The 15727-nt window shown below is 43.2% G+C and overlaps 1 protein-coding gene across 2 annotated transcripts in view; it reads right to left on the minus strand.

Annotated features, from left to right (window-relative positions):
• Positions 1–15727, minus strand: part of LOC108716290 (scavenger receptor class A member 5) — a 124722-nt gene that overhangs the window by 22565 nt on the left and 86430 nt on the right. For both annotated transcript variants that reach the window (XM_041563654.1, XM_041563653.1), the window contains exon 7: positions 4497–4550. In XM_041563654.1, the coding sequence (XP_041419588.1) occupies positions 4497–4550 (54 nt within the window). The remainder of the gene's footprint in view (positions 1–4496; positions 4551–15727) is intronic.

Below are 15727 nucleotides of genomic sequence, written 5' to 3' on the forward strand. Positions count from 1 at the left end.
TCACGGGTTCTAAAGGTTGGGGATCCCTGCCCTAATGCAACCAGCTTTCATCCCAATGAAACACCACCCTGAAAGGTAAGTTCACACCTGATAAAGGGCCTAGCTTGAAACATGTCGTGTTTTTCACTTCCCCAATTAAAGATTATTTGCAGTCTAAGACTACTGCCTTGGATTTGTCCTGCACTTCAACTTTCCTTCTGATTAATTGGGGTATTAACACAGGATACCCCACGGGATAACCAACAAAAGAACCTTTTAATGGTGAGCTGCAGCTTATTTTTATTTTGGAACTGAAAGGTAGGTTCCACTCTATTGTTCTCATGGAGACCTAACATAGGGTACACATAAATACCCAGCACCTTAATGTAATATATTTTCATTTTTTAAGTCATAGTTCCTTAAATTCCATTTAAAGAGACTCACTGGATCTGAAATTTGACAGAGATGTTTATTCCTACATTACATTCATTCGTTTTTTTTTTGTTTTATTTGACAGATAAGGATAATTAGATTATTGGTTTGCAGGCTCCAAAATCAGATGATTCCAATAAATAAGAATGCAGTAGCCACCTGGGAGATACGATAACGGACAATTGCAAAACCATCACCATTTATCAGCTAATGATACATAACAGGCCGGGCAGAGGGGAGTCACAGAGCTTCATCCATCAACTATTTACTTGTCAGCACTTGGAAAACTGAAGAGCAGTAATGTATATGGCTTGGCTGGAAGGACAGAGCTGGGATTCTGAGCTAATATATCATTAGTGGAGGAGAAAGGCCCCAAACCAGGATTATTTAGTTAGGTGCAATTTACTAAGGACAAAAACGACCCTAGTTCCATGTAGGTCTATTCTGTTCTTCATTAGCAGGTTGTGATGTAACTGAATCACTGAAGGCAAAACACATCTAGATATGAGGAGCTCCTCATATAAATGGCTTCTTCCAGGGCCCTCCCTGAGATCAGAGCTTGGGTCTAATACGCAATCAGTTATTTATAAATAAAGGAAAGTTTATTCCTTTTTAAGAGACACACAGGACACATTCTTATGGACATGTCTGGTTTATCTACTGTATCCAAGGCTTCGGAAGCATGTGAGGCCACTGTAGGTTACTTCATTCAGTCCTTAAGAAAAAAGAAGCTTCTCTTAGGGAATCTGATTAGGTCTGACCAAAGGCAAGTGTGTGCTCAACTCTCTCTGCAGATAACACATATATTAGAATCTTGTTTGGTTATTGACAGACTTTAAATTCTAGAGAAGGAAGAAATGCTCCACTAGGGCAATTCAAGCAGGGGCAGAATAACATTTTAAAAAGAGTCAGTGTTGATGCACTTATAGAGAAACCATAAGGAATCTTAACCAGTTCAACAAGAGGGTGTCCATTAGTTGACCCTTAGTCTTCTGCTGGAACCATACATACAGATGTCCTTCAAGCAGAAGAATAAGCTTCTTTGAAAACCGTATTCCTCTACTTGAACTGACCGTTAGAACCTTCCATTGTTCGTAACTTGTGCTAGAACCTCAACGAGATACTTCTACTCTTCTTACTAAGCCTTATGTATCTGATAGAATCTTCTGAAGTGGCTTTTTTATCTGCTGGAACATTAATCCTGTACTTGTACAGTTTGTATCTTTCTGCTCTCCCAGAAAAACCCAGAGGTTCCAGCCCAAGGTTCAAGTGTCAAGGCTCTTGCTTTTTTCTGCTTATTTTGACAATGTGACTCCACCTACTTGCCAAATCTCCAGGCAGTGGCACCCAGGTGAAGGATGAGAACAGAGGAAGCAACTACAAATGTATTAGCACCCAAGACCAAATCTGTACTGTAATCAAACTTAATAAATGTGGTTTTCTGCATGGTGAAACCCTAATTATCCCCTGAACACACAATAGATTCCCTAAAAGTGTTCAATGTGCCCCTTAACGTGGGATATTTTAATTGTAAAAGGAAATCAAGAATTGACAAACCTACCCTAGTAGAATGAAAGGAGACAACCATATGGGTTCTTCTAGAATAAATAACTACATATGAAAAGCAGATCAACTGGACTTTTTGTGAAAGCCAGTTGGATGACTGGTGAAACGTCTTCAAGGAAAACACAAGTCAAGTTGATTTGACTTATTCCTACAGACATACCATTACCTGGATGAATGAGAGTCTTCACAAACATGAAGAGCAAAGGTCTATTTCTGTTACCACTTACTCTTTTGTCAAAGCTATCACTGGTAATGAGGCATGAGGAATTCCCTGTCCATTCTCAACCTGGGCTCAACCTGTCACTATGAAAAGGCGAGATGGGAAAGGCTTTCAAATTGTTATGTCAACAGGAATTATGGGGACCTCATGAGCAAAGAGGGAGCCACCAGTAGCTAAATATGCCAATATGTGACCACAAACCCACCCAATCCAAGCATCACTAGTGGGTAATTCCGATCGATCATAACTGTCTTGGCCCTTGCACTTAGTGGGGTCCAAAAACAGAAGGCCCTGTGTATGTTCCCTACATGGATGAATATTTTTATGAACTTGTGTTCAGCTCCATCTATTTCAATTATGTATTTAGCTCAAGAAATCTGGAGATTAATATTAAACAGAACAAAGAAAACCCTTAATGTGGGTGAGACCCAATCTGTGGTGCAACAGCTTCTGTTTAAACCTGTCCATCAATGAGAAAATTGTCTCAATACTGAACACCCCTCAGGATTGGAGCATCAGGAAAGAAAGGGCAAATAATGACATATTCAGCAGATATGGAGTTTTCAGCTTGAATTCCTTTTCTGGAACATTGACACTTTATATTTTCAGTGCAACAGAACCAATTTAAAGGTGCAATAAGGCGTCTCCGTTGAGCAGAATTTGAATGGAAGCCACAAAGAATGTTTCTGGTTCATATTACATTATTATGTATCTGCTGCTGATGCATTTTATACATTCTTTACATTCTCCATAGGACAAACTGTCAGGTTTCTATAAAACATGCTCAGAAACCATCCAGATTATTGTCTATAACAGACGCACATTCAACTTCTCAGTCTCCAACAAGACGAGGCCCAAATTCCCATAGAACCAAGGGCAATGTCCCACGACTTGCTGATGGAGCTGCAATTGTCAGTGATGTTTTTGCCCATTTATCATCCTGAGTGTGTTTGTTTAATGCCATGAACATATCCCATCACTTAGATCTCTACTGAGCTATGGTTTCTCCAGATTGATCTCTCCTCTTAACGTTTGATCTCTGGCCAAAAAATTCTAACTTCCGACCCTGTGTTGCCTTTTCATCCAAGTGGGTGTATAGAAAGGAAGGATGGACTTGTTTTTTCTAATAGAATGGACCAGGGGTATAACTGGGGGCAGTTATAAGACACATTTTACAATAAATATAATTATTATATTTGTCTTCTGACTTTTTACGCCTCCTCCCCACTCTCGAGTCCTGTATCTGCCCAGTGATACTGAGCTTTCCAGTGGTTACACCAGATCCAAGTGATGTGTATAAACAACATTAGGAATCATTTCTGTTTTATGGTTATCTCTGCTCCACCTGAGACAACTGCCTGTCCAGTTAGAGTGAGATTCACAGCAGCTCCTTCATCATATTTGCTCCACCTGAGATAAGTCTCTACATATAATGAGCCCTGTAGCTCCTTCATCATATTTGCTCCACCTGAGATTAGTCTCTACATATAATGAGCCCTATAGCACCTTCATCATATTTGCTCCACCTGAGATTAGTCTCTACATATAATGAGTCCTATAGCACCTTCATCATATTTGCTCCACCTGAGATTAGTCTCTACATATAATAAGCCCTATAGCTCCTTCAACATATTTGCTTCATCTGAGATTAGTCTTTACATATAATGAGCCCTGTAGCTTCTTCATCATATTTGCTCCACCTGAGATTAGTCTTTACATATAATGAGCCCTGTAGCTCCTTCATCATATTTGCTCCACCTGAGATTAGGCTCTACATATAATGAGCCCTATAGCACCTTCATCATATTTGCTTTACCTGGGACGATTCTTTCCATATAAAATGAGCCCTGGAGGTGTTTGATGACATCTGCTTTGCCCAATATCCTTCAATAGCCCATCAGTCCATAGTGAGCCTTGCAGCTCCTTCATAAGATCCACTTGAGACATGTTCTCTCTGTAAATAGTTAGTAATTGTGGAGCGCTCTAAACCCTTTGTTTTGCACCCAATTAGGGTGTCAGGTGCTCAAACTGGATGACCTTTACCTGCCCTTCAGGTCCAACATTCCATGTAAAGTAAAAGCAGTGACTGATAAAGGTGAATCAATGGTTCCCGTGATGTATTTATACATCCCATATACATACACATAAAGGGCCTGTAGCACAAGTATCAGATCATTTGCTGCCCTAGAGATGTCGGCCACTCCTTCTAAAGCTCATACCAAAACTAAAACCAGTCAGTCTGTCAATGAAAATGCATTTATTTATTCAAGAAACAAATTCACAATAAGATGCTTTTTACCTGTCTCTCCTATGTCTCCTCTGTCGCCTTTTTCACCTTTTGGCCCTCGGTCCCCTAGAAAGTAAAAGAAAGAAGATGATGTGACAATTCAGACTTTCCCTTTATTCTGAATGTAAAACAGAAGGGATGCAAGTAGTTTCTTGGCCCCTTTATTCCAGAGGTAAAACTATGGCAGCATAGGTATTCCCTGTACTAAGCACAATTCAGCAGGAACAGTCCCCTAAGTTTGCTCATAGTCTGTACAGAGAGATCCCATAAAACTATGGCAGCATAGGTATTCCCCTGTACTAAGCACAATTCAGCAGGAACAGTCCCTAAGTTTGCTCATAGTCTGTACAGAGAGATCCCATAAAACTATGGCAGCATAGGTATTCCCTGTACTAAGCACAATTCAGCAGGAACAGTCCCCTAAGTTTGCTCATAGTCTGTACAGAGAGATCCCATAAAACTATGGCAGCATAGGTATTCCCTGTACTAAGCACAATTCAGCAGGAACAGCCCCTAAGTTTGTTCATAGTCTGTACAGAGAGATCCAGGGGCGTAACTACAGAGGAAGCAGACCCTGCACTTGAGGGGGGCCCAGTAGAATAGGGGGCCCAGTGAGGCCCTAATTAATAGCCAATTTTGATATGTCTGGGTAGAACAGGCCACCTTATCAATATTTTGGGGCCCTAAATTGAATTTGCTGTGGGGCCCAGTGACATATAGTTACGCCACTGGAGAGATCCCATAAAACTATGACAGCATAGGTATTCCCTGTACTAAGCACAATTCAGCAGGAACAGCCCCTAAGTTTGCTCATAGTCTGTACAGAGAGATCCCATAAAACTATGACAGTATAGGTATTCCCTGTACTAAGCACAATTCAGCAGGAACAGCCCCTAAATTTGCTCATAGTCTGTGCAGAGAGATCCCATAAAACTATGACAGCATAGGTATTCCCTGTACTAAGCACAATTCAGCAGGAACAACCCCTAAGTTTGCTCATAGTCTGTACAGAGAGATCCCATAAAACTATGGCAGCATAGGTATTCCCTGTACTAAGCAAAATTCAGCAGGAACAACCCCTAAGTTTGCTCATAGTCTGTACAGAGAGATCCCATAAAACTATGGCAGCATAGGTATTCCCTGTACTAAGCACAATTCAGCAGGAACAGCCCCTAAATTTGCTCATAGTCTGTACAGAGAGATCCCATAAAACTATGACAGCATAGGTATCCCCTGTACTAAGCACAATTCAGCAGGAACAGTCCCTAAGTTTGCTCATAGTCTGTACAGAGAGATCCCATAAAACTATGACAGCATAGGTATCCCCTGTACTAAGCACAATTCAGCAGGAACAGTCCCTAAGTTTGCTCATAGTCTGTACAGAGAGATCCCATAAAACTATGACAGCATAGGTATTCCCTGTACTAAGCACAATTCAGCAGGAACAGTCCCTAAGTTTGCTCATAGTCTGTACAGAGAGATCCCATAAAACTATGGCAGCATAGGTATTCCCTGTACTAAGCACAATTCAGCAGGAACAGTCCCCTAAGTTTGCTCATAGTCTGTACAGAGAGATCCCATAAAACTATGGCAGCATAGGTATTCCCCTGTACTAAGCACAATTCAGCAGGAACAGTCCCTAAGTTTGCTCATAGTCTGTACAGAGAGATCCCATAAAACTATGGTACATAGGTATTCCCTGCACTAATCACAATTCAGCAGAAACAGTCCATTAACTCCCAGCATCCTTGGCTAAGGAATATGAGAATTGGCGGCACTAGAGCACCTGTCATGTTGAGAGAGGGCAGTGCAAGTGGGTGAGAGGAGGAGACATTATAAATATAAAGGAAATAATAACGAGCTCGTTAGCTCTCTCTCTCCATTAAACTCTCCGGCTTGTTTGCTTAATGCACAAAGAGTTTATTATAAAGTGTAAAATTGACATAGAAAAGCCCAGGAAATTCTTCTCCTTGAACAGGGAACTATGGGTCCCGTGAGCTTTGGCAGCTGCACTGCAGGAACAGATCTCTCCACTCGCACGGCCTGATGAGAAGCAGATGGAGGTGATGCTGGAGGAGGCCCTTATCTACTAAACTGCAGTCAATGCAGAGACTCCTCGGCCTGATATTGTTGTGCCAAGAACCGCAGTGGCTTTGTGGGCAGAAAAGCTGTGCCCTAAACTCCAGCACCATCTGCAACAAAGTGTATGCATATAAAAGCTTAAAGGGGAACTAAAACCACATAAAACAAAAAAATGATTTCTGCATAATGGCAGTATCACTCTGCTCCTTGCTATTTTCTGCACTGCTGGTCATGACTACCACTGAAAGTGAAACAAAGGTCAGCTCTCCTCCACTGATGACTGCAATTCCCACAATGCTTTGCCCACTGCTTGAAACTGACATAATATAAACATCCCTATGACAGGGCCCCTTAGAGCTCATTGGTGTGGGGGGTCTGTCTGTGCCGCACCTTGTGAGTATAAAGCAGCACCAGGGACACTTTTGTTGTGGTTCCTTGTCAGCAAGAGGCAACAGGAGCCTCCCCTATTACTTATACCGTCCCTTACTAACTAGTCATTACGGTGCCCTTGGATGGACAAACCACAGTATTTTGTGCCCATGTGGCAACACCAGTTAATAACATTGCACACGGCACATGCAGCGCTCCATAGCCACATCCTTGGGTCGTCTCTGAGATCAACTTCATGTTTGGGGACAAATAAATCCCATTCAGATACAATGGTGAAATGAGGGTTGGTTAATGCAGGGAGATGGGTCAACTAGTAACCTCTGTCTCCTTCTCTCTCTTGCTCTAATTTTTCTCTATATATTTCATGATCTCTTCCAGTCTCTATCTCTATCATCTCTCTCTCTCTCTCTCTCTCTCTCTCTCTCTCTCTCTCTGTATCTCTCACTCTCTCTATGCCTTTTGTAACTCTTCAACTCTCTCATTTGTATTTTATTCTCACTGTCTCTCTCTTAAATGTGGGATATTGGAGTAATGAGGGAACATTCTCTGTGCATTTGTGTACATCGGGTTCTGACTCATGAGCAGAATGTGGCAGATAAATCATTGGCCTGTGTGTGTTTAAGTACAAGCGGCAGTTGGATCCTCAGAGGATGGGATTCTGGCAGATGTGTGTAATGGGGGGCTGGAGACACGGAATCCAATATCCTAAGGAGCCTGAGGATTACGGGCGGGTATTTGTGATGTGGAAGAGCGAGAGCCATAGTGCGGTTCTGATGGTGGGAATTTGTTTTTCCAATCAGCCACAAGAGTGGGAAGAGCAATTTCTCAGCCTCGTGCTTCCACTTACAGGGAATTCTTGCGGCTGCGGGTTCACCCTGATTGTTGACAAAGGAGTTATCTGTGAAACCCCAGAGCTCACACAGTAAATGCCCCACAAACCTTGCTCAGAATTTACATAAAATGGAATAGTAAAATGTAAATGATAAAACTCTCTGTAGCCTTCCTTCAGGCAATTAACTCAAACTCCCAGCACCCTCTATAAACACAATATCTACCCATAAAATGCCATTGTTTATATTATGTTTCCCAGAATGCTTCTGTAATAACTTACTGCGCTGGTGGTGAGTCGGTAACTCTTCGGTATTTATAGGCGTATACGCGCTGGTATGATGATGCCAGCGCGCAATGGCGCGAAAGTTAAATGTATTTAGAGGGACATTTTGGATTTTTTTCACTGCCCGTTATAGGATCATTCTTTTGAGTTCCTGGTGCTTCTGATCTGTGATTCTATCTGATATCTGATACCTGTTGTGACCCCTGTCTGTTTTGACAATTCTGATCTCTGAAATCCTGACCCCTGCCTGGTAACCGACTCTTCTATATCCGTATCCCTCCTGATTGATCTCCTGGTTTGACCCCTGCCTGTCTGACTCCGCTTGTACTCTGCCTGCCCCGACCCGGCCTGATCTGACTACGCTTTCTGCCTACACCTTGTACTGTGACCTTCTGCCCAAAGACTTTTGCTTTACCATCGTGCCCCTTTGCTCGTCCAGAACCCTTCACTTGGCATCTCTCTTAATAAGACCTGGCGGCATCTGATTAGCCGAGGGCTCCTCCCGGGGTGAAAGGCGGCTGTTAAAGGCTGAAGCAAGAGCTGAGAACAGGGTGCTTAGCATAGGTTCTGGATTTAGGGTGCAAACCGTGACAGCTTCATAACCATCAAGATGTTAGGTGCAATTTGTACCCCTCCACAGGCAGTAGTTACAGGGTGCTATATGGGGTTCATTTACCAGTGTGAGCCCATGTCAACTTAACTGCATCTCCTCAAGAACTTACCCCGATGACACCATGAACTGTCAGGCCCATTAACTTAGAGCTACTTGTCAGTAAGATGGTTGAGCAGAGATGTGCAGGTTGGGCAAAAGATGGCAGAAAGTTGTTATGATGAACCAAGACGGAGATGAGGAGCAACATAAAATGCAACAGAGAAAGCAAGAAGCTTCAATTAGAATCGGTGGTGAGATCCGGTGGGCCAGGTTAATCCTATTATGACATTTTGGTTGGGGCTCATTATTTTGGGCATCTCTAAATCCTGCACAGGTTGTGCCACTATGTTTAATAGGTCAACGGGCTCAATTAGCCTCAGATCCTCACATCCCATATGTAAGTGCAACACAAAGAGAGGTCTGTAAGTAACAACTGAAGGTTGTGTCTAGTACTTGGCACCTTCACAACATCAATCATCAGTCCAAACTGATGTCCATTGACTCAAAAACAGATGTTGGATTTCTTGGGGACTGCTTGAGTATGGTAGAAGTTGACTCAGGTTGACTCAATAGTGGACTTCCCAGAATGCATAACAGTTTATGTAGTTGTAGTAATTCAACTCAAAGAAATGGTGGTCATGTGTCTGTTAGGAGGTCCAGAAAGTACAAAGACCCTCAGAAGGATCTGGACCCTGTTGCACCTCAATGTGTATCAATGTACAATATTCCTAACAAGAACATTATTTTATTTGCCCCGGGGGAGGGGGTTATTTATTGTAGTCACATAGCAGACAGGCTTTACTAGACGCTTCTCTGTGGGAATCTGCTCAGTCGCCTCTATTTGGACCCCCCGACACACAAGTCAGATATATAAATATTGTTTTATGGAGAGGAAGATGTTGGGCAGAGATAGTGTCACTGTGAGTCCAGCGCCGGCATCTGGACTGGAACCTGATTGGAAATGTGCAGATCTTTCCTCTCCCCCAGCAACCAAACATCTCATTCAACTTCTAACAACTAACCATTTGTTCCAAGAAACTTCGTCTCCGTGCGCTCCCTCCGACCATCACTGAACAACATGTTTCTTCATCAAAATCCTGCTGACAGTCACTATCTAACTGCCATTCAGTCCCACACTGATTAGAACTCACACCATGGCTCGACTATTGGGTTTCTCTCAGTGCCCTAATACATGAGACTGGCGATGTGTAGGTTCCATTTATATTGGAAGGGGTTGTTTATCCTGGCGCCTCTCCATAACCAGATCTCCTTCACTTTCCTCTCCCCGACAATTGTTTGTTTTGTTCGGGGTGAGACGCTTGTCATATGTAGAGTTCTCCTGTCTAAACTTGCACCGTCTCCTGTGTTACTGTCCAACCAGGACCTGCGCTTATTCCACATCCACATTATCTCAGCCAGAAGGAATTTCAGAGCCTTCCTATACTTACAGTACATTCATATACAGCGTCACCAGCACAGTATTTCATTTAAAGGGATAGTGCTGTGGGAATTGATGCTTTCATTGCCTCTACTCCCTTACTGGCCAACAGCAGTTCTGCTTTGCTTTATGGTATCGATTCTCTATAACCCCTCAGGGTCAGAGCAGTATCTCATCAGATACATGACAATTCATTTAGCTACAGTACAAACAATCAATGACCTTCTAAAATGCCTGATGGAACAATAGTTTCCCTTTAAAGAATTTATTTTCCATTAAAGGGCAACTAAATCCTGTTTAATCTAATGTTATGACTCTACCCCAGTGGCTGTTGCTTGAGACTGAGCCCCCATCCCATTACTACAAGCCCCACAGTTTGGGAACCTGCTGTAGTTGTATACCAGGCTACAGGTACCGATTACTGATTCTCTATTGGTTGATCCAGTTTACACAAAAAGGGGGTTGTGGGAGGCCCTCAAGTGAATATAAGCAGATGTCTTTTATAGGAACAACCAGGGGGGACATGGAAAAGACCAACAAGTATGATGCAAGGGAAAGTTTTTCCAGCTCAGACCATAATTCCAGGGATAACAACTATGAAAAAAAACACTGGCCATAATGAATAATGATTGGTCCCATTAGGAGTTGGGTGACTACAGACAGTTGGGCATTACAGTTCTGTTCCACCAGAATCCCCACTGATTCATCTCTTCATTGTCTTTGGCTCAGAGCTCATTGTAAAGTTTATGGTCCTTGGCACCAAGAGAAGCTCTGGAGATACAGAAAGAACACAGGGCCACACAGAATTGCTGGGCGATGGCACAGAGTTGAGAAAGGAATTATGTAGGGCAGAGAGGGTTGGCATCTACACAACTACATGTTTGCAATGTTGATTCCATGTTGTGTCACTGCTACTCATGATACATCAGCAGCTCCCCAATAAACTCTTCTCTCCCTCAGTCATTCATGTCATAAATGTGCATATGTCCAGGGAAACTTGGTAAATGGATTTAAGGTATCAAAACTCACAAGTCTAATTAATAACATATATCATCTGACTGACGAGAGTAGCAGCAGGGATAATGAGATGGTGTCTATAGTAACAGTGGATAATAGTCTCTGGGAAGGGAGTGTGACTGTGGGATAGCAGGTATAGTAGGGAGAGATGTGTCTATAGTAACAGTGGATAATAGTCTCTGGGAAGGGAGTGTGACTGTGGGATAGCAGGTATAGTAGGGAGAGATGTGTCTATAGTAACAGTGGATAATAGTCTCTGGGAAGGGAGTGTGACTGTGGGATAGCAGGTATAGTAGGGAGAGATGTGTCTATAGTAACAGTGGGATAATAGTCTCTGGGAAGGGAGTGTGACTGTGGGATAGCAGGTATAGTAGGGAGAGATGGTGCCTATAGTAACAGTGGGATAATAGTCTCTGGGAAGGGAGTGTGACTGTGGGATAGCAGGTATAGTAGGGAGAGATGGTGTCTATAGTAACAGTGGATAATAGTCTCTGGGAAGGGAGTGTGACTGTGGGATAGCAGGTATAGTAGGGAGAGATGGTGCCTATAGTAACAGTGGGATAATAGTCTCTGGGAAGGGAGTGTGACTGTGGGATAGCAGGTATAGTAGGGAGAGATGGTGCCTATAGTAACAGTGGATAATAGTCTCTGGGAAGGGAGTGTGACTGTGGGATAGCAGGTATAGTAGGGAGAGATGGTGTCTATAGTAACAGTGGATAATAGTCTCTGGGAAGGGAGTGTGACTGTGGGATAGCAGGTATAGTAGGGAGAGATGGTGCCTATAGTAACAGTGGGATAATAGTCTCTGGGAAGGGAGTGTGACTGTGGGATAGCAGGTATAGTAGGGAGAGATGGTGCCTATAGTAACAGTGGATAATAGTCTCTGGGAAGGGAGTGTGACTGTGGGATAGCAGGTATAGTAGGGAGAGATGGTGCCTATAGTAACAGTGGATAATAGTCTCTGGGAAGGGAGTGTGACTGTGGGATAGCAGGTATAGTAGGGAGAGATGGTGCCTATAGTAACAGTGGATAATAGTCTCTGGGAAGGGAGTGTGACTGTGGGATAACAGGTATAGTAGGGAGAGATGGTGTCTATAGTAACAGTGGATAATAGTCTCTGGGAAGGGAGTGTGACTGTGGGATAGCAGGTATAGTAGGGAGAGATGGTGCCTATAGTAACAGTGGGTAATAGTCTCTGGGAAGGGAGTGTGACTGTGGGATAACAGGTATAGTAGGGAGAGATGGTGTCTATAGTAACAGTGGATAATAGTCTCTGGGAAGGGAGTGTGACTGTGGGATAGCAGGTATAGTAGGGAGAGATGGTGCCTATAGTAACAGTGGGATAATAGTCTCTGGGAAGGGAGTGTGACTGTGGGATAGCAGGTATTGTAGGGAGAGATGGTGTCTATAGTAACAGTGGATAATAGTCTCTGGGAAGGGAGTGTGACTGTGGGATAGCAGGTATAGTAGGGAGAGATGGTGTCTATAGTAACAGTGGATAATAGTCTCTGGGAAGGGAGTGTGACTGTGGGATAGCAGGTATAGTAGGGAGAGATGGTGCCTATAGTAACAGTGGGATAATAGTCTCTGGGAAGGGAGTGTGACTGTGGGATAGCAGGTATAGTAGGGAGAGATGGTGCCTATAGTAACAGTGGATAATAGTCTCTGGGAAGGGAGTGTGACTGTGGGATAGCAGGTATAGTAGGGATAGATGGTGTCTATAGTAACAGTGGATAATAGTCTCTGGGAAGGGAGTGTGACTGTGGGATAGCAGGTATAGTAGGGAGAGATGGTGCCTATAGTAACAGTGGGATAATAGTCTCTGGGAAGGGAGTGTGACTGTGGGATAGCAGGTATAGTAGGGAGAGATGGTGCCTATAGTAACAGTGGATAATAGTCTCTGGGAAGGGAGTGTGACTGTGGGATAGCAGGTATAGTAGGGAGAGATGGTGCCTATAGTAACAGTGGATAATAGTCTCTGGGAAGGGAGTGTGACTGTGGGATAGCAGGTATAGTAGGGAGAGATGGTGTCTATAGTAACAGTGGATAATAGTCTCTGGGAAGGGAGTGTGACTGTGGGATAGCAGGTATAGTAGGGAGAGATGGTGCCTATAGTAACAGTGGATAATAGTCTCTGGGAAGGGAGTGTGACTGTGGGATAGCAGGTATAGTAGGGAGAGAGGGTGTCTATAGTAACAGTGGATAATAGTCTCTGGGAAGGGAGTGTGACTGTGGGATAGCAGGTATAGTAGGGAGAGATGGTGTCTATAGTAACAGTGGATAATAGTCTCTGGGAAGGGAGTGTGACTGTGGGATAGCAGGTATAGTAGGGAGAGATGGTGCCTATAGTAACAGTGGATAATAGTCTCTGGGAAGGGAGTGTGACTGTGGGATAACAGGTATAGTAGGGAGAGATGGTGTCTATAGTAACAGTGGATAATAGTCTCTGGGAAGGGAGTGTGACTGTGGGATAGCAGGTATAGTAGGGAGAGATGGTGCCTATAGTAACAGTGGATAATAGTCTCTGGGACTGTGGGATAGCAGGTATAGATGTTGCATAGTATAATAGATATAGTAAGGGACCTATAGTCAAATAGCAATGTATTTTATTGCTTGGTTTACAAAAAATTTAAGTTTATTCAAATAGATTTTCTGTCTGCCGATTCCTACACTCAGGTCCATTCCACACTACACAAGTGATTATGTGCCTTGCCCCCAGGTAACCATTTGGGGCTAGACTTACGTGCCTGCGCCTTTTAATAAGGTGTGTGACAACCTCCAGTCATGCAGAAATAAAACTGTCTCCACGAAAGGGTCTGGTAATGTCCCTGGTGTTCTCAAATACGGCAATAACAAGTAGTTACCTGTGCGCCTGCTTCCCCACATGCTATAAATGTAAAGTTCTACATCTACTGCATTCAGACTGGAACTGCCCTGTGATAAAAAGCTTCTGCCTCTGAACCAAGAACAAATCTTCCATTGCTGTAGTAGAAACTTATCCCTCGTATCATCGTGCCACTAAACATGACCATCACCCACAATATATTGTATGGTAAGTCTCATACCTCTGGTGAGTGGATGGTGCCTGTATCAAGATCAATCTGGATAAGGGGTCTGCTGTGGGTCACTAGAGCACTGAATTATTGTCCTTGTAACTACATAGTCCCATCAGTGTGTAGGAGACCCCTTAGTGCATGGATCGTTTTGAGGTAGAGACAAAAAAAAATCTCAGCTGGTCAACTCCCATTGACTACAGTGGAATGTGCCACAAATATTTGGCCTGGAGAACAAGCTAGTGCAGACCCCACATGTGAAACCAGCATGGGAGTGGTACAATATATTGTAGATTAAGTCAAAAACAGCAGGAGACTCGACTGGATAACAGTTTCAGAGTCATGTTGTTGACAGTGAGTAGACTGGTCAGGTAACATTATGTCCAACGTGTTACAAAGAAGAATCCCATTAGACATGATGCCGCTGGTGTCCATGAAAAGCACTTTTGTTATGAGACTTTGGCACAGGCGATGCTGGTCTCTTGTTTTTGTCTGCAAGACTCCCTGCAAAGACCAAGATGACTCCAAGCTGTGAGCCATTGGTATGTTTATGTTCCCTCTCAGGTATCCTTTCTCACAATGTTCTCCTTCCATTGGCCCAGGGTGTAGGATTCAACTGGAATTTGCATTAATTCATTTTGCGACACCAGTTTCCCTGGGATGGTTTTGAAATCACCTCCATTTATGTGGCGACAGAATGGCCTGAACAATAGAGAATGGGCTGGTCTTGCTTAGAGCAACTGGGCTACAATCCAAACACCATAGCAAAGATGTCCTTATTTGCTGGGCATGCTGGGGTCATGTTTCTAAGTAAAGGCTGGGATTAGGTACACAGAGTAAAGTTAAGAGAGAAATAACACTTTATAAAATACTTTTGGTCTATTCCCTTTAAAAATACAACATTGAAAGAACAAGAACCAAGATCTGTAGAGAATTAGAGCATCAAAAATTTCACAGAGAAAACACTACCTCTAGCCAAACATTAGAGGGACTCTGCACCTCTTTCATAAACTGCTCCAAGGGGACAACCCCACTCTGTTTCCACTGAAGCCTCAAGATATTGTGCTGCCTATACTACCTGTGCTACCTGTACTATACTGTATAGACAGGATTTCAACACAACATACTCCTCTGGCTGTTTCTCATTCACTAGAGGTAGGAACGGGCATCTGAGACTCTCAACAGATGACTTCCCCTGACATTTCACCCTGCTTTGTCCCTTTATAGAGGCATCACCTGACCTCCAAGGTGCAACTCTGTGTCCTGGGAGACATATTTTAAAAACAGATGAAGAACAGAGGGTGGAGCACCACTGATAGATGTCATTGTCATCTATTTTGCTCTACCATTTTTGGTCCTGCTGTCTCCGTCTTGTTCTACTTTCAACATTCATATCTACTGTTACCATCTCATCCACCTGAAACCCACCTTGGAGGTCCAGGGGAAAGGTGTCAATAATACCTGGTACCCAACAATCACGTAGCAAATATACATTGT

The sequence above is a fragment of the Xenopus laevis genome, chromosome 5L (assembly GCF_017654675.1).
Source record: "Xenopus laevis strain J_2021 chromosome 5L, Xenopus_laevis_v10.1, whole genome shotgun sequence".
NCBI lineage: Eukaryota > Metazoa > Chordata > Amphibia > Anura > Pipidae > Xenopus > Xenopus laevis.